The sequence below is a fragment of the Trachurus japonicus genome, chromosome 10 (assembly GCF_045865225.1).
Source record: "Trachurus japonicus isolate A0001 chromosome 10, Traja_1.0".
NCBI classification, from domain to species: Eukaryota; Metazoa; Chordata; class Actinopteri; order Carangiformes; family Carangidae; genus Trachurus; species Trachurus japonicus.
The window spans coordinates 7,445,402-7,465,637 of NC_140916.1; the positions used below are offsets into that span (position 1 = coordinate 7,445,402).

At 42.0% G+C, this 20,236-nt stretch overlaps 1 protein-coding gene across 1 annotated transcript in view; it reads right to left on the bottom strand.

The window, feature by feature from the left end:
• Positions 1-476: 476 nt before the first annotated feature.
• Positions 477-20,236, bottom strand: part of pdgfc (platelet derived growth factor c) — a 46,411-nt gene continuing 26,651 nt past the window's right edge. Inside the window, exons 2-6 of the mRNA XM_085789075.1 lie at positions 19,550-19,742; positions 13,096-13,276; positions 3,450-3,657; positions 2,364-2,584; positions 477-1,639 (exon numbers count right to left, since the gene is read on the bottom strand). Of these exons, the coding sequence (XP_085645201.1) occupies positions 1,526-1,639; positions 2,364-2,584; positions 3,450-3,657; positions 13,096-13,276; positions 19,550-19,742 (917 nt within the window). The 3' untranslated portion in view covers positions 477-1,525. The remainder of the gene's footprint in view (positions 1,640-2,363; positions 2,585-3,449; positions 3,658-13,095; positions 13,277-19,549; positions 19,743-20,236) is intronic.

The following is a 20,236-nucleotide window of genomic DNA, read 5'->3' on the forward strand; positions in this document are numbered from 1 at the left end:
TTTTACTGTGTGCTCTGTGTGTGTGTGTGTGTGTGTGGTTGTGTTAATTTGACCTATGTTCTCTTTTTGTGAACAGCTTTTAGATAAGTCAATGCACCAAAAAGAAATGAAAAAGAAAATCTGTCCAAGTTTGTTGTGAGGAAAAGAAGGAGAATTTTATCTTGCACAGAGAAAAAAATGGAAGGTCAGTGCATTCAGTCACATTCTGCACTGCTTTTCATCAGTTTTGAATTGAGGATGAACCTCTCAGTCTACTTTATTTACCACCGCTTTAGATTCCTCTGATTCGTACTCATATATAGAAAATACTGCATCTTCTCCAAATATGACTGTAGTTTCTCCCAGTGACATCCTGAAACACATATCCACTGGGTACTTTAGTGCCTGCACTTTTAAACTTTGGTAAATGCAACTGTGTGGAAATACAATAATACTCTTTGTTGAGTTTGTTCATTATTCCCAATTCTGTACCTTAGTTGAACATGGAAGAATTTATTTTTGATGTTCAGTACAATGAAATACACAAACAAATGTTGCAAAAGTCAAGATAAATAACTTTGAGTTAGAGAAAATGGAAAACATCCACGACACAATGAAAATGTAAAAATGACTAACGATGAAAATGCAGGCTAATACTACTGCACACCAACACATGTTGCAAACAAGACATTTTTTGGACCAAAATTTCCCTTTCATCAAACAAATAAATATCTAATATGAACAATCTCAAATGTGGTGAGAATTTCTTGATTGCTAGGCGTTCCTGAAGCGAGCTGATCGGACAACGGTGACGCTAAGAAGGGCCGAATGAAGAGTTGAAATGGAAAACACCCAGTTCCACATGTGCAACGTTTATCTTCTCCTTGAGAATCTTTGGTAGAAAAGGTGAAAATAGTACAGAAACGAAATGTAAATGAAATATTTACACATAATACAGTCTCATTAGAGAGGCGTTTCAGCGATGCTGTGGCTGTGGTAGGACCAGAGGAGAGCACGGGAAAACTGTTCGTAAAAAAAAAAAAAAGCATCTTCCTTTGCATCAACGGTAATAACAGAGGAGCAGAGGCAGAAAAAGTACTTAAACAAAGAAGCTCCCATTTTCCATGAAAATATTAGCCAATGCTGGGTGAAAAAAAAAGACCTCAAGAACAAGACACAAAAAAAAACTGCCTCAATGGTCTTATCTCTGAGGAGCTGTGGAGGCTGGTCTTCAGAGCTCATAGGTACATGTAATAGTCCAGATCTGCTCCAGTGAATTTATGTCTCTCTCTACAATGCACTCGGAGCTCACCATTGGTATTCCACAGCAGTCAAATCCATTCAGAAGTTTTATTAGATTCCAGTCTGTTCTGCTCCATCCAATTAGCGGAAGGACAATAGGATGAAGGGGAGAATCTTGTTAGCTCCCGGGGCGGAAGTGGATGAGATACAGAGCGGTGGTCGCAACAGTGGCAGCAGAGGTTCGTGTGTTTTTTTTTTTTACATCCCGTGTGATTCCAGTGGCAGCGATTACACATGTCCGAGGTCAGTCCGAGTCATCTTTACACACACAGGCGCACTCCTCGTGGTGCTCCAAGGGCACGTCGGTCATGGACTTCTGCACGCCTCTCCCACCGCTCCGGTGCTTCAGCAGTAGAACCTTTCCGGAAACAAGGATGTTTCAGTGAACATGTGGATGTCAAGTGGTTGGTGTTAAAGCATGCTCAGAGACGAGGTTATTGAGAAATGAAACATGATGCGGGGGAAATCGATTCACCTAACTGACGACACTCACTGTCTAACAGGGAGAGTCATGGCAGTCTGGTGACTTTGCATGCAGGATATTGGTTTTAGAGAAGGAAGGAAATGTTTGTTCAATGGTCTTTACATCCTTACATGTACACTGACTGCCTGTTTTCTTAGGACTGTTTTTATATTCTTTTAATCACAGGTTTGAGCTGGACCCTCCCCATGTTTCTGAGCTGTTGGACAGAAATCCTCCTTTGCCTGTTTCATATTGAATGTTGCGAAGCACTTTGTTACTTGTACTTAAAAGTGCTGTAAAAATGAAGTCTTATAAAGATTATCCTTGAACAAAGATGCAGCCACATGCTCATGTTTCCTTATTTTGGTGGCCTCTACAAACAGCTCTGTGAGTTTTATTGTCGTTGTCAGAGAAAGGTACACTTACTATATTCTTATTGAGAATTAAACTGTATGTAAATTAGAAATATAATGTAACGTCATCTTTTTCCAATTCAAGCCCTGGTAAGTGTGGCTTCCTGTTCAAATGTTAAGAATGATTTGTTGTATCATTATTATATCACTATTATTATTACATTGTGACTTAAATATCAGTATTTTGTTCATGTTGTGATCATCACCTCGTGGTATTTCTTTGTGACTCTGGCGGGGACACACTGACAGTCGTAGCAGCGGTGAGAGCAGCAGGCACAGTTTCCACCACAGCGCTTCACCAGGAGGCAGCTGGGCCAGAAAATGGCATCTGTCCTCCTCAGCTCCTCACGCAAGGACACAGAGAAGTTGCGAGGAGTGCAGCTGTACAGTCGAACTTCCTCCCTCAGCTGGTTGAGATCGGCTCCTCCTGAAAGACGAAGACAAAGTGAGACGCATAATCAGAACCACTTGACGCTCTACCTGCCACACTTTGACTATTATAAACAGATATATTATATTTCTTGATGGCTGTATTAAAGGGATAGTTCACCCAAAATTGAAATTGCACTCATTATCTACTCACCCTCATGTCGACTAAGGGCTGGGAGAAGTTTCAGAGTTATCTGTGGTTTCTCTGAGTTACAGGGTGTCTCAACATAGCAGTGCATGTCCATATAACGGTTGCAAATGGATACCAACTGTCTTCGTAACAAAAAGACACACCAAAAAACATCCAAATACCTCCATGCTGCTCGTATGTAATGTCCGTCTTGTATTGAAGCCCCGAAATGCGAAATTGTCCCGAAAAAAATTAAATAAGTCTACTTTTCAAGTTTGTTTATAGCGGAAGCTTCTCAAAGCTCCTCTTCCCGGTTCGTCAAATTTGGACGAACCAGGGTCTGTTCTCTTCCCAGTTCATCCAAATATGACGAACCGGGAAGAGGAGCTTTGAGAAGCTTCCGCTACAAAACAAGCTTGAAAAATGGACTTATTTAATTTTTTCCGGGACAATTTCGCATTTCGGGGCTTAATACAAGACGGACATTACATACGAGCAGCATGGAGGTATTTGGATGTTTTTTGGTGTGTCTTTTTGTTACGAAGACAGTTGGTATCCATTTGCAACCGTTATATGGACATGCACTGCTACGCCGAGACCCCCTGTAACTCAGAGAAGCCACGGAGGACTCTGAAACTTCTCCCAGCCCTTAGTCGACATGAGAGTGAGTAGATAATGAGTGAAATTTCAATCTTGGGTGAACTATCGCTTTAAGCTTAAAAATGGTAACTACCTTTGGCTTTTTTGTTGTGGATGAAGGATTTCCCCAGCACGTGCCACGTGGGTTTGTACAACTCTTCCATATCCACCTGCCACCGCTCCGGCTCCAGGTACTTCATGACCTCCTCCACAGTGCTCAGCCCCGACACGGCTTCTGACAGCTCCTCGATCCCCTGCAGAGCCGGAGGGAGAGCCGCGGGCACTTCGGGTTCTGATACACTCTGCAGGACACATGGTGAGGAGAGTTGAAGCAAAAAGGTCATTGATACAAAGTGCACAATGCATTAAATGTAGGGGTTTTGCTCTTGTAGGTTTCAGCATGAGATGGACTATTTGATGAGCTTCTCTTTGATGGATTGCATTGTGATGGGGCGACAAATCCTGCAGCACCGTGGTAAAGACTGAGCCAAAGTGATATTCGCTCCACCAGGTATTGTGCCATTGTATCATGTAAATATCCTCTAAGATACATAAAACCCAAACATCACCAAGGTCGTCATGAAGACAGTAGACGACGTGTAGTTTCCACCTCTAGAAACCCCCTCACTGTGACATCCAAGAACTAATAAACTTGCTCTAGGTTACCGATATGAAAACAGGAAAATTACACAAAGGGAACAACTTTGTCAACGGTGTTTTTATGTCTACAATGTGAAAAACCGTTAAGGTATAAAAAAAAGAGGGGAAGTTTGACTCTGCAATGGTACATTTTATGTCATGATAATAAAAACAGGTTTAAATTGGGTTCAGGCTCATTAAACGCTACAGTGGTTTGGATCTGAGTTGAGTTAAATAGAAACCATGACAGCCGCGGCCCAGCTGGGGCCTATTTAAGCTCTATGTGTTAGACCCGGTAATGTGTGGCAGCACCGTGACTAAAGACAGACTTCCCACATTGGTCAATGTGTTGGATAAACAGTTTGTCACTTTATTCTGAGAGCTTAAGACAAAGCAGAGAAGTCGCTCCTACACGGATACATTTATATCTCAATAAAATATTACATCAGTGGCTCTGTTTTGTCCAACAATAGGTGTGATGATATGCTGCATTTAAAAGTACCATCCCAGGCGCCTAATTTTTGGCAAAATTATAAAAATCTGAGTGTATCTGCTAAGTATAAGTGATTTGACATATAAAAATGTGAAAATTCGGTCACCTGTATGAGGAGCAGGGGGCAAAATTTGGCCTATCAATCAAATTAGTCGAAGACAACTTTGGTTGGATGGCCCATCTGTCATTTATCTAACATCACAATTAGTCCCAAGCTGTTTAATGATGCTAAAAGTGAAACATAAGGTAAATATCCTGCATAGTTCTTCTGCTATGTGCTACTCTGATCAGAGCGATGGTCTGTTTTACTGAGCAACGGCCTATCTAACGGTTTTGGTGATTCCTGATTGGATGGAGCGGGTGGGTGCTTTAAAAAGGTTCAGAAAATCGTAAGTCCAGCCGCCTTGGATGGTAACTTTAAGGATGAGCTCACACAGAGTTCATATTGTGCTGACCACACATGAACCAGTTACATGTGAATTGATGGCGTCATTTTTTTATGTTGTCAAATGTGATCACATCTCTGTCGGCTCCCCTTGCCCACTTTGCATAGCGACGTTTGTCCCCGAAGCTCTCGACTCGCAGGCAGCAGCTTTATTTGTTTTGCGCTCCCAACTCCCCAGGCGGTGGCGTGCAGTCACCGAGGAGATTGATACCTGGGGTGTTGGTCCTCCCGTGAGAGAAGAGGCTAATCTGTTAAACCTTTCAGTCCTGTGACGCTGCGTTTGTCCAACATGTCAGCTGGCTGGTCCCTCTAATCTTTTGTGATTGACAGGTAGAAGGCAACATTGTGACACTTGCAAAAAAAATGCAGCCTGTGAAGAACTGAAAACGTTGGCTGCTGGCAGCTGGGGCTTTAAGCTTTTAGGGAGGCAGACGTGGTTGAAAAGAAGAAAAAAAAAATGATTCCAGGAATCCGTATCTTCCCTTTGATGACTTATAGGGGAGAATTAGAAAGGAATTCAGTGAGAAACGGAGGTTAGAAGAGGAAAGGTTTTCCTTTCACCAGAGGCCATGGCACTGACATCGCAGGGATTTGTGGTTGGATTCCTATTTACTACTTATGCAAAAAAAATGTTAGCATTCGTGGCACTACTAAACCACAAACGTTATCAATCAAGAGGCTTACATAATTCTATTTCAAAGAGCTTTTTTTTCCTATGGGAATACAGCTACGGGAACCATATACAGTAGTATTTCCATATAGAAGCCATTAAAACACTGCCGAATAGAGTACTTCAGCTGGGTGCCAGTAGAGACAGAGGAAAACGTACAGTACATGACCAGATCAGGCCTTTTTCACACTGAATGATAAGTGTAATGCAGGAGACACCTCGAAGACAGCGTGAGCCCATGTAAAGCGCTCAGGATCCGAGCCCCTTTGGCGCAGACTTTAAAATAAGATGCCGGTGGTTTGACATGGCTGCACCACAGGCTACAGAAATACAGCTGATGTGCAGCTGTGCTCATGCCACAGATTTGACTCATTCTAATGAGGCTGCCTTTACAACCACTGAGCAGATCTTTGGTTTATTTGGCACCTACTGAGATAAACAGACGCAAATGTGAAAGAAATATTTAATCAAGGAAGCACCGGTCATATATACTATAGCGCCATACGGGGTATAATGTAAGAGTGAGGTGAATGGCCCTTTCTCTGAGCAGGAGCTATTAACAGCTTGTGAATGTCGACGGTACACCATTCCCCCCAAATTAGTGGCGCTCTGCAGGCTCGGCTTCAGATAGGGGGAGCCAAGCTATTCTTCAGAGACACATCAAGATGGCGTGAATAAAGCTGTAAGTAGCAGATCAGAGTTGCCATATAAGAGGGAACAAGGTTCTTTAATAGGGCAATGATTTCAGTTGGCACCAAAGCGTCTATATGTCAAGTTTGACACATAAAGACTTGATATATAACCAAAAATAATGGACTGAGTTGAAAGAGAAAAAAAAGTTGAGTTCAGAGAAAGTACAAAAGGTTTTCGAACTAGGCTCAGCTCCATAAATGTGCCGCCGTAATTCCAGAATGATGATAGATTGATGATCTATGAGTTTAAATAGTGAATATTGGAAAGCTGCTTCTAATCCCTGACACACAAGGTCTTCATTTGTTGTCAGTTTTGCGTTAGCAAGGCATTCTCAAACACAGACAGAAGTGCAGTGAAATATAGTGAGGAATTACTATCAACAAAGGCTGGGAAGAGATTCAAGAACAGCACGCTGCACAAAGTACAGAGATGACAGATGTACCTTGGCCCGATTGAGCCCCCGGGTCAGCCAGGTCCTGGTGCAGCCTCCTGTGTCTATAGATGTCTCACACTATGAAAACAAAGGCTCAGGCATGTACAACACACACAGCCTATTTCCTTTACCCAAAAGCTCACACTGGCAAGTATATAAGCTTTCACACAGGGAGACGAATGTCCTGAATCCAAATGTCCCCCCCCCCTGCATAAATGCAATCCACTGTGTGGTAGCAGTGTTGCAAGGACTCGGGTGGACGTTGCACAGTCTTAAATTTGGCTTATTGTATGTATGCAGGAGGTTCATAATAATAGCACAACGTGATATTTAAAATGTATTTTTACATATGATTACAACCTTTTTTTCAGGCAGTCATTTTGACATGCTCAAGAAAATACAGCATTCTGATGATGATGAATATTGACCGGTCTGCTGCTGCAGCTCAGGTGGCAGAGTGGGCTCGCTCAGAAATTGAAGGGTTCAACTTTTTGACTCGAGCAAAACAGGCCAAACCCCAAATTGCCCCGACTTGGGTGGATAATCTGGGGCAATAACATCAGCTATGAGCCAAAAGAGTTGTCATTGACTTCCATGTAATGACTAAACCTTAATCTGTATTTGCATAGCAATCCAACAAAATGACTTTATTTGATGTGATGCTTAGTCGTTAACCTTAATGGGGCACCTTTAGCCTAGTGGCAGTTCAGACTCAAGATATTAACCTCAAACCCACACTGACATCTATTATATTCTTTGGCTTCCTTAATAAAAAAAGGAGTTTCCTGATGCTGCTTATCTCAATCTTTTATGCAAAAATAACTGAGCCAGCAGCCTGAGGCAGGCTCAGAGAGACACAGAGGGACGTTCTGTCCCGAAACCAACGATTTCAATGTGTTTAACTGTAAAATTACCATAGTAGGAGATCCTTCACGTTATATAATGTGTATGGTTAGTTTCACAGAATGACAGTTGCAATGCACAGCTCTGTTAAAGTGCATGTATGTGTGGAAAGAGCTAAAAAAAAAAAAGCTAAAAAGGTTGAATGTGTATCTTTTTCTCTGAGTGTAATGCTCAGTTTGTCACTACTAACCTCTCCGAGCCCCCTGACCCTCAAGAAATAACCTTGTTTTCCAACTGTGATTACCTCGTTTCCAGCTCTCTTTGTTCTTATAAAGCGCAACCACATGATCTTATTTCTGGTAACTAAAATGACAGGTTCAGCTAACTATGTTGAGATGACAATTCTGAAATAGCATCATGGGAGAGCTCTGGAAAACAATATCTTCTCTTTCACATGAAGTTGCAAACCACTTCCTTGCACAAGGGAGCTTTGAGTAAGCAACAAGGTCTGTTGTGCGTGAAAAAAGTGTTTTTGTCTCTCACTATACGCCACACGCTGCAATTGAGGTTGGCGTAAAAACAGACCTCAGTTTCATCATGCCAGCGGTGAGACTCCTGCATGGCTTTGCCAGTCATTACCATCTGCTTTAACGAGGATTTTAGCCCCCCCACTTCCTCTGTCTCTGTATTCAAATAGTGGAGTTTGGCTTGTGCCGTTATCCAGGTAAACACAACACGAGTGATTTACATCCAGAGAAAGTAAAACTCTCTTCAGTCCATTAAAAACAAACAAAGCTGGTGGAGCGATCTTCATGCCAACTGGTGCAAGTTTAATTCTGGGCCGAGACCTCACAGAGACAATGATGTATGTTTTATTTGCTCCTTGAACCCACAACGCCGGCCGCTCAACGCCCCTCACACTCTGTTCAACAGACTCCTTCTCTTCTATGTTTTAACAACCTCTTCGCCTCGGCCCTTTCACTTTCCCTAAAATCTCTTCCTGTTGAGTTACAGACCGGGTCTTATTTTTTCCCCCCCTTCAATCCCATGGAAGTGGTGGGGAGGAATTATTGCTTGTTTAAATATAAACTAAAGTGCTGGCCCCTGCGTGGCACGAGGTTTCAGTAGCTGCTGGTTGACCACAGAGGAAACAGAGTGCTGCTGTTCTAGTGCGCTCCTCCTCTGTCAGAGGAAGGTTCAAAGGGAAGCCAGACTCAACGTGCAGAGGCCAAAGCTTCCTTTTTCCCCCCACCTCACAGTTTCCGCACCTTCTAGAGTTGGGATATGAAACACAAACTTGGCTTCTTGTTCCATCAAACAGTTCAAGGCAGACATTTGAGCACCACAGCAAAAATACTTTCATATTATTTACTTAACATCATCTATCTTCCTTGGGAAAATTCTTTAGAAAGTTTCATTAAATCATTAAATGTTTTTCCTCATCTCTTTCAAGGTAGAAAAACAACTTCATCGTTATCACATGTTTCAACTGACCTCACAATCACCCCAAACTACAACCTTCACATTATTATCTAAGTGATAATCGAGTATATTCTTTATAGTTACAGGGCTAAGTATCTAATGACAGTAGCTTTTTGTTACCCAATCAAAAGTGTTTAAAGACATCAGTAACTCAGATTCCTGAAATACTGATCGTTTTCCTTACTTATACAGTGATCTGATTATTCCAGAATTAATCAATGAAAAAAGTTAATCATAGACTTTATTTACATTTTACAATTTATTGCTGAATAAAAATTATTTGTAATAAATTCAATTTTCTTACAATAAGGTCTATATGTCTGAAAATTATCCACGTGCATTGCCTTTCTGTCATAGTTAATTTTTCATAACATTTAAAGGGACAAACAGGAGTTTGTATTCGGTTATAAAAAAGTCTCATATTAATGTGGATTAATCTACGTTACCCACTTGTTAATGGCTCCATTTTTGATAAATATATTGTTTTGTCTTTATCGTTATTTTGATATTATTATTTAGTGGTCGCCTCGCCCAGCATTTCCTACTTTTGGTTCACAGACGCTGCCGGGCGGTTCATGGGAATAACGCCGCTGAATCACCGTTTGTGGTCGGTGACGGTATCTGATCGTCTTCGAACTTCCGACTTTCATTCTTGATCAATGAAAACATTCTTGGCAAATGTTTTTGCTTTCGTCCATCCTGCGCCGGTCCAAGAATTTCACAGTACGCACGGAGGCTCATGGGAAAACACGTACGTAAAACACGAACGTTGTCCCTTCAAGACTTTGTTGCAGTGGAGTAAAAAAAAAATACACAAGTAAAACTGATCATTAGTTTAATCAACACTTCAACACTTTCAGAACTGATAATCTATAAAGCAATGTGTTTTGTGTGCCTTTAAAATCACAAGCCACTGCAGTTAACAGTCATTAAAGTGCAGTTTGATACAATTCATTCCCACATAGTGGCTGACAAAACTGCTTTTCAGAAACTTGGCATCTGCACTCTGTCGTTTACATTAATTCAACAACACTTATTGACGATCACGTGGACTAGTTGTATTGTCACTTTTAAGACATCTGTATTTGGTGAGAATGCACCTCTGATGCTCAGCGTGACATGTGAATCCTCTGCGGGTTAGTTCTGCTATCAACAATGTTGTTTGGGATTTTAAGGATGAAGAAGGAATGCAGTAATAATGTGTATGAGGAATAAAGGAGCAAAACAGAAGCTTTTGGAGAGCAGGAGGGGAGTGGGGAGAGATGTTACAGCGGGAATACAAATCACCATCAGTGACCTCAGCTGCCTATTTGTGCTTGTCAGATTTCACAGTGCTGCGGGCCATTAGGGATTAATGAGGAGTAGAGCTGTTTACTTAAAGCAAGTGAACAGAACTAAAACATGACAGGTTAAAACATGGCAGTTGTCTCTTCAGTTTATCTCCGGGCTTTTGTCAGCGAGGTTCACAGGGACAGAGGGATTGACTGTGAATGTGTGTGGTCTGAAGATCTGGACAGAAAAAAAAGGGCAAGTGAAAGTGAAAGGGAATGAATGATGGGGTAGAGGATCAATCCAGACAAAGATAATTAGATGTACATAGGCAAAGAAAGTGTTTCTTCCCCACATATTTGAATTTTACAGTTATGCAAGCAGTGGCTGGAAGTAGAATTTGTCTGGAGGTAAAATATGACTTCACTGGTTCTGTTAAAAATTCAGCGAAAGGCGCCAAAGACCTGTGGCATTTCTGGTAAGGTGATGTCAAGCTCGTCCAATTCTTAGTTCCTGACCTCTGAATCACTGACCACATTACACACGACACGTCGGTCTGGTGTTGTACTCACTGATGGCGGTTGGCGCTGGGCTGGAGAAACAACTGACTAATCAAGTCTACACATCTTTGTAGACAGGAAACAGCTTTGTATAAATGGAAATGGAGTCAGCAAGTTAGGAAATTAACTCAATAGCAACTAACACAGATGTAAATAACACATCTGGGCAACTATTTGACATAGTGATAACATTTTTTAAGAAACGAGTTTCCCAGAAGGTTAAATTAAACCATATGAGCATGTAGGAGCGACAGAGGAACAGTCAGTTATTCCCTGAGTCATTAACCCTTACAATAAACAAGAAAATGGGAAAATCTAAACAAGTCGGACAGTAATTCATTTTAATTGAGATCATGTCTGACTAAAACAGGAATTAAAAGGTCAAGATGCACGAACAACAGTCACTGGCAAGAGCTTGTTGATTTGTCATTCATTTTTGACAAATGCTGCACTTTTCCAGTTTGACTCCACCCATTTATATTGAGTTCATGTCTTTTTTTAAATCATAAAAGATCAGACTGACTACAGCTGCTGCTTGAGTCTTAGGCTATGCAACAGTCCTTCGCATAACCGGTGATGCACCGAATGTGTCGAAGCTTATGTTATGCACAGACTCGACATTTTATTGGATCAGTATCTGCCAAAAGATTTAAGGGAGGATAGAAACAAAGTTTAATGAGGGATGAAACTAGTGATTATAGTCTTTATTACAAGCAAAGACAAGTGAAAGGGTGACATAACAGGAAAGAAGAAGAGAGACAGAGAAGTTTTGATACATTGCCTGAAGTGTAGAGTCAAACAACAGGGGTATCTTTGTGAAGCGGGGTATTGTAAAAACACATAAAACAGGGTATTACCGTTGAGCTACTGTATGTGAAGATAACATGTGAACAGAAAATGAAACAGGCAGACGGCAGCCTGACAATTTCCCACACAAAAAGCACCTTTATCTCTTAATTCCTTCTTTCATTTCGGGGGCATGAATGAATCCCCCCGGAGGTCAGAGGACCTTCTTTGTGAATGTGAAACCACTTATTTTCTCCATTTCGGTCTCAGGCAACACCACCAGTGACACTGAGACACCTCATCTGTCAGACTGGATCTATAGATACAGTGCAGGTTCAGAGGGTATATGGCTTTATATAGAACAGTAATGGAGAATGTAACAGTTATTTAAACGTGGAAGCCGCAGTCACCCCGCAGAATGAGAAAATTACAGTCTGACGGGAAAACTGACACTCGGAAAGTGACAAATATCAAACGTAGACTTTGAAAATCTTCTAGTATTAAAGGAAAGCTCATGCATTGGTCTACGTTTGGCTGGGAACTCAAAGTCACCATTGTAAATGCAGAAATTATGAGTATTATTATGTTGTATCTACTGTACATCAAGGGGGGAGTTGTGGGTTCTACAAGTGAAGACCACTTCCGCGTTCAAAAAGCTGCAGTTCCCGTCCGGCCTCTGGGGGCTGGTGCCAGAAGTGAGCAACTCTCCATTGACCGCCATGTTAAAAGTAGCTGAATTTACAGCTTAAAAAAACATATTTACAGCCTGGTGCCTTTTATGTTTTTGGTCTCTACCGATAGTTTCCATCTCTGTGAACACTGTGGGGGTGTGTGTGAATTTTTTTGTACCACAACCGTTTTAGTGTTGTTTAGGCTTCATAAATCAGGGGGTGGTTACGTTGAGTGACAGGTTTGCAGACAGTTACCGGCTGTTAATTGGTTGCTTCGAGTGCAGCAGGCGGGTTCTCGGCCGGCAAACCGCCGCACCTCTCCAAATATGGAAAGTAGACTCCCACTAAAATCCAAGATGGCGCAGTTCAAATGCCCTTAGTAGAGGCACAAAACAGACTCCCCCAAACCAATGGGTGACGTCACGAGTACTACTACGTCCATTCTTTTTACAGTGTATGATCTACATCGCAATGTAAAATGACACGGCTGCCAGATGTTCCAAAGTCATTCCTCCCCAACAATACTTTAACCCTCAGCACCACTGAGGCAGAAGTAGGTGATTGCAAATTAAGAGACGGTGTTATGCAACAAGCAAATGATTTTAATTGTGTTTGCATGCTAGAGAGATTAATCACTCCCATGTGAACTCCCTGAGGTTGGAGACGGAAGCAGAAAAACACACTGACAGACAGCTATGTGGCCCAACTTTCTCCCAACGCACATTTGGCGGGTGCTGATGGTGGTGTTCTTCTTACCTCAGGCAGGAGCGAGTAGTGGATGCAGAATCCCGGCTCAGAGGGGAAGTACTCATCAGAGACGAATCTGATCCTGATCTGACCGCCCTTGGACGTGTGACTAGTTGGTACCGACTGCGACCCGCACCAGCGACCCAGGATGGTCTTCTCCGTCAGATCCTCAACCTCCACAAAGTCATACCTTCAGAGGTGGAGAGAGAAGAGATTAGTTTGGTCTCTGGACGACACTCATCACACTCGGTCCAATTTATTCAGTTAGTTACCAGAGTTACCAAAAAAACAACAAAACACAACCTCCAGCTACTACAGGCTTTGTTTGAGCTTTATTTTGATTTTGATTTTTTTTTTTACTTTCTTTTTCTTTTTCATTTTCATTTTGCGACAACAAGACAAGCTCATCAAAAAGGCAACACAAGATCGCAGCCTTCCACTGTCACAAATCACAACATACAACTCAAGATAATACAAGACAACACAATCAAAACCAAAAACACAAAATATGTAAAGAAGAAAGAGAAAAAAGTGGGTGTGTTTGGGGGGTAAGGGGTTGGTGAGATACACCACATCAGTGTGAAGCGTATACTTAATCCTAATTTACTCCAATACTTATCATTAATGGCCACTGCTTTTTGTAGTTTTAATTATATCTCGTTAAATCTGTCAGCGCTTTTTAAGTTTGCTGTGGCGCTGTCTCCTCAGGTCTGCCTCACCCTGCTGAAGGTGAGGTTGTTAATATCAATAAATCCGCCAGGGGAAATAAAGGTTTAACCTCATTTAAAAGAAAAAAAAGAAAGGAAAATATCTTTAACAGCAGGTTGCAGTTTTACGGTGTTGAGAGATGAGATTTATTTCTGTTATTTACTGCCTAAAATTAAATGAACCAAATGACGTAAAGAGAGCGTCAGTGTATTGAGGACAAATCTCAGGTCGGTTGAGGTTGACAGCGCAGCATTAAACAGCTGTTCTTACTGTTCAGCGGTTAATGTCTGCTGATGCAGCTTTCCATCCACCACGATTACACTGATGCTACATGTTGTCATTGAAATATAGTCTTTAATTAAAGCTTTGGATTGCTATGCAACAGCGTCTGTTGACTGTGGGAAAGCTGCAGGCCTTGTCTATTTTTCAAAAACAATTTTATGACCATGTGCTTTTATTCTTTAATTTTGACAGTATTATGTTGAGTAGTCGGGATTGGATTACCATTTTCACTGTCAGCGACTCCTCTTCAGTAACCACACAAATAATCCATGTAATTGGACGGCAACAGAGTTTAAATTATACAGTAGTTTTCTGGCTATAAACATAATCACTGAAAGTTGCAGAAACTATTGGCGGCTGAAAACCAAACACTGTATTTATTAAAAAAAAAAAAGAAAAAAAAGAAAGCATGCATGTTTTAAATGATATTCAGCTTTAACATAATAAATTTCACAGTTTTTTAAGTATTCATTCTTGTGAATTTCTGATAAGATAAATTCCATTTCAGCAAAAATATAAATACAAGCACCGTTCTGCTTGTTGTGGAAATCAAACTTTATGCCCTGTAATTATGTGAGAGTCTGTCTCTCCACCGGCCACCCTGCCAACCCATAATACCAGTAAACATTATGAAGTGCAGCGGCATATGGCCGTGCTCCAGACTCCTCCGGTGTGCCAAGGCTAACATCGACCAACCTCAGCACTTAAGACGCGCAGTTCAGGAGTTCAGCCTTTATTATTTATACCTGTGTGTGTGTAACGAGTGGCTGCGTCGCATTCAATACGGCCTTGTTTCACTGACTCTTCACAGTCTGGGATTAATCACTTTGCCATTTGCGTCAACAGGCACACTAACCTCTCATTCAGTGCTGCCAATTCGGATATTTGGATTTCAAGGACATTGTTTACATTTTGCACAAGCTTGACAGATTCAGTTCAAGCTGGTTTCAATAAAACAACATGGAGGGACATGAACAAGACTAAAAATGGATTTTCTCTGATGTTATATAAACTGAAAAGGGTGTGGAGACTAGTGTGTGTGTATGTGCGGCCTTTGATTTTGGAAATTTATACAGGAAGTTTGCGATCTGCACAAACAAACTGAAGGTAAAGCTGAAACTGCTCCTTTGGAAAACCATATATTCACAATTTGAATGTATGAAAACTGCACAACGCTGTTTATATTAATCAGAGCCAGACTGATTTTTGGGTGGAGAAAAAAAAGGATAAAATATCAGTTTAGCTTCTCTTTGCTTTCTAGATGGAGGTCAGTGAGGAGAGAAGCTTTCCTCACTAAAGAATCCGCCCTCAGACAGCTCCACAGCTTTGACAGATGGCTCATCAATAATGCACGACGCCCTGATCATTACACATCGCCATGTGTTGAGAATCACCATGTTGAACAGCAGTTTCTCAGATTTACAAATGCACTGACATACATACTGAACTGTATGTACAGTCACAGTGAAGAGGATCAGAGCAGCGGAGGAATGTTATATACAGATCCACCAGAAAGGATTTCCCCCCTTCCTGCACACACTGCAAGAAAAAAAAAAATGTATTTAATATTCACAAAAGCCTTTTTTCTCTTACATAGTTTTCTCCTTTTACATTATTAATAGCTACAATATCTACCGCGGAGATGACGCAGATTAGCAACACAAACAGTCCTCTCCTTTTCAGACCCAAGTCGGGGAGAGAACGGTCCTATCTGTGAGCCCGTCAAGCACGACTCTGCTGCCATGCCAACAGCAGCAAGACCAATCCCTCTCCAATATGCCTCTCCTCCAGTGGATTTGGTAAGAATGCTTTTCATCGTGCCACAGACAAACAGAATAGCAGATGAGCATCTCAACTACACAGCCTCCCCTCTCATCTTAGCAAAGACTTCTTCGCTCCAGGCTCGCTACCAGAGCCAAACACGTCTCCCACTGTTGTTTGTCTTATCCCTGGCCATTGCTGCGAATAACTGGACAGGAGATTACAGTCTTGTTTATTTGCATCGCATTGTGCAGTGACACAAGGGGTAAGAGGAGCGTTTCAGTAACATTGTGTATGGATGTCTTTTTGCCGTAACGCAACTGCAGTGGAAGGTCTAAGGGGAAATTTGGGGGGAATAAATTTTTAAACACACATGAAAGATAAAGTGGATATGCAGTCAAAGCCAAAAGGCTTATGCATGCGAGTGTGTATGTGGGACAGAAAAAGTGAGTGTGGTGTGTGCGTGTGCGCGTGTGTTCAGTGAGAAGATAAACTTGTGTGTGTGTGTGTGTGTCTGTTTCTGCTTGTGATTGCATGCTGCAGTCGTTTGTCTGCCAACCCTGCCAGGAGTGTGTATATTGAGATCTGATTAGGGTTGCAAAAGTCCGGGATTTTTCAAAGTTGGAAACTTTCCATGAGAATAAACAGGAATATATGGGAATAAACGGGAATATGTGGGAATGAACGGGAAATACATGAGTAATATTTTACTTAGTAGAATTAAAGGGACAACGAGGGGTTTCGCCATCGGCAGAACGAAAAATTCCGCGACAATAAAAAGTCTCACATTAATGTGGATGAATCTCCGCTACCCACACTTGTTAATGGGCCCATTTTCGCTAAATATATCGTTTTGTCTCTATTGTTATTTTGCTATTATTAGTGGTGGCGGAAATGCTGGGCGAGCCGACCAGCGTTTCCTTACTTTCGGTTTTGCGGCGAGTCATGAGAATAACGCAGCCGAATCGCCGTTTATGGTCGGAACTACGGCGGTATCTGATCGTCTTCGAACCTCTGACTTTAATTCTTGATGAATGAAAACATGAGTCTGTCTTGCGCCGGTCAAAGAAATTTACGGTGCACGCGGGGGCTCATAAATGTAGTGTGAAAACACTTCGCTTTTCTAAAACTCCTCGTTGTCCCTTTAAAACTTGATAAAGTTCTACTCACAAATACATCTGTTGAAATGTCATGTTTTTTTTAATCGTAAAAAATAAAATAAATTCCCATAATTCCCATGGAAAGTTTCCAATTTGGAATATTTCCAAAATTCCCCAGTTTAAGTTTCTGGAGATTTACCGGAAATTTACTGGAAATTTTCCGCCCCTTTGCAACCCTAGATCTGATCAAAACCTGTTGGGCCTCAGTAGTGGGGTGGAGGGGGTGAAGGGGGTTGGCGGCGAGGAGAATGAAAAATGTGAGAGCTGGAGTGGCAGACACGGCGGTAACTTTCATGACCTTGGCAAAGAGGATGTTGTTATTGTCTCTCACCCTTCTTCTCCCCCCAGAGGACGCAGACTAGTGCAGTCTTGTGAAGGCAGGACGGCACAAAAGTTGTCAGTCTGCACCCTGCCCCGCTGTGGAACTTTCCCCTCACGGGTGGTTTTGACAGCAACAATAAAACCTCATTCGTCAGCGGGAAACCGGCCCACCTCCGAGGTGTGTGCTTGTTGCCGGACGGCTCGGATTACATGTGCAATGCATCCACACATAGTGATTTTGACTTTTTCTGACAACAACCAGACCCCGATATGGAAAGAATAATGTGGAACAGAGGCATGAATCCTAGATGGCAGCACATTACAGCACTTTGGACAATTGAATCAGCTGCAACCCATCGCTAACGGACCGGTTATCAGAGTCAGGATCGCAAACATTTCACTGATCAGTGTAACTGAATGCACAACAACTGACACCGGAGCAAGAGGCCGACTACTGACTCATGGCCACATATTCCTTTAATTTCCCATCTTTAGCTGACTTCTCATTTTCTGTTGCCACATCCCTCATCTGAACCTTGTGGGCTCTGCAGAAAGCCGCTGCTGTTATTCACATTGCCATCCATTAGGGGGCTTTGTAGGAATGTCTGATGAGGTCACCCTCCCTCCCCCGAGCTCCTCTCCCACCTTCCCCCTGATTGGGCTTCTCCATGTAAACCAGTCAGTTGTGATATACTGAGGGCAGGGCACTGAGCGTAATGCACTGAGGGTAAATCGTTTGTTGAGGCTTGGAATCCCCCTCCCCACCATTTAGATTGAATGGAAACAGCAGCAAAACCCGGGCAGTAATTTAAAGTGAGATCTTCAATGAAGTGGAGCATGTACTGTATGTATATGCGTGCGTTTTTGTGTGTTCATGTGTTGCCGCTCAGGCGGTCACACGCTGCGTGTGTCTTTTCGAAAACCATCACGTGAGCCACTAAAAATATCGACCACACTGGATAAAATACGCCGGGCTGAACGACGTCATTGTGGTGTCTTGGGCGAAACAAATCACTCTCCTGCTGCTGCTGCTGCTGGGTTTTCAATATTCACGAGCTGCCACCGCAGACCAAAGGTAATTTCACAAATGGCCACACTCTGACTCTAAATCTTTAAAGATGGGCTCCAACACAGGCAGGACACGTCTTTACCTCAGACCAACACGTATCTGGTCTGCCAACTGGGGGATGGACCACATCTGATGAGAGCGGAGCAATGCGCGCTGCACATTACCGCTTCTAACTGCAGGGGGAGGGGAGGGGGGCGTTATCCTTCACTCAGTCATTTAATTTAAGACAACATTTTCATTTAGACTGTAAAATATATCTTTTACCATCTCTCCAATATAAACCATTAAACGTGTGTTAGCCCATGAGTCAAAATGAAAAATTATCCATTTGGCCTAATTCTGTTTGTGCATTCTACTCCTAACAACGTTATATCACAAATACGCTTTCTCCAATTCTCAAGTATTAATCACAAACTGTGTGTTTGTGTTGTCTGTCATTATGGAACAACTGGTAACCAAACAACCACTGTCTGATCTGCTTGCATTAAAGGGATAGTTCACCCAAAATTAGGGCTGGGAGAAGTTTCAGAGTTATCCGTGGCTTCTCTGAGTTACAGGGGGTCTCGGCATAGCACTGCATGTCCATATGCAGTTGCAAATGGATACCAACTGTCTTCGTAACAAAAAGACACACCAAAAAACATCCAAATACTAATAATGATGTCCGTCTTGTATTGAAGCCCTGAAATGCAAAATTGTTGTGAAAAAAATTAAATAAGTCTATATTTCAAGCTTGTTTGTAGCGGAAGCTCCTCTTCCTGGTCCGTCCAAATCTCGCACGATTTGCGCCGGCGTCAGTAATCAGGAAGAGGAGCTTCCGCTACAAACAAGCTTGAAATATAGACTTATTTAATTTTTTTCAGAACAATTTCACATTTCGGGGCTTCAATACAAGACGGACATTACATACGAGCAGCATGGAGGTATTTGGATGTTTTTTGGTGTGTCTTTTTGTTACGAAGAAAAGTGGTCTCCATTTGCAACTGTTATATGGACATGCACTGCTATGCCGAGACCCCCTGTAACTCAGAGAAGCCACGGAGGACTCTGAAACTTCTCCCAGCCCTTAGTCGACATGAGGGTGAGTAGATAATGAGTGCAATTTGAATTTTGGGTGAACTATCCTTTTAATTCTTATTCAGTGATTCGTGTATGTTCTTACTTGCATAAGCCATCTTCAGGGTCCTCCAGACCAAACCTCTCATCAAAGGTGAGCTGGATCCTCTTGTTGCTGGGTGCCACTAGCCTCCAGATCAGTGCAGTATTCCTGGGATACCTGTGTGGGAAGTCTGGGCTGTGGACCATGCCCTCTCCGGACACCGTTATGATCTTCTCCTGTTGGGAATCTTGCACTCCTAAAACAGAAGCCAAAAGGAAAAAAATAAAATAAAAGTGAGTAATTTAAGTGTTTTAATATTATGTTTGGCCGAGACACACTGCACATTAGGCTTATGATTCAGATCATAATCAACCTGGGACATGGTGGGCAATTTAAAAAGGTGGCGTTTCTGAAAAAGTAAACTATGAATCACTCCGGCCTTCAGGTTATGAATTAATGCACCACACTGCACTGACTTGCACAAACAAATTAAAATACATTTCTGAACATTTACTATTGTTTTAAGACATTTTAAAACATTTTATTGAATGCATGATTAAACCTGCATGCCAGGACACACAGACCTGCAGCTGAGTCACACTCAGGCCTTTGCGCTGACGCTGTGGGAAATAGAAGAAACTAAGCTACGTATACACTCATAAACCTGTATGTTGCCTTTTTTATCTCTATGGACTTTATCTGGGCATTGTTCGTGCACCTGTGCATGAATTTAAAGCATAAGCTCAACAC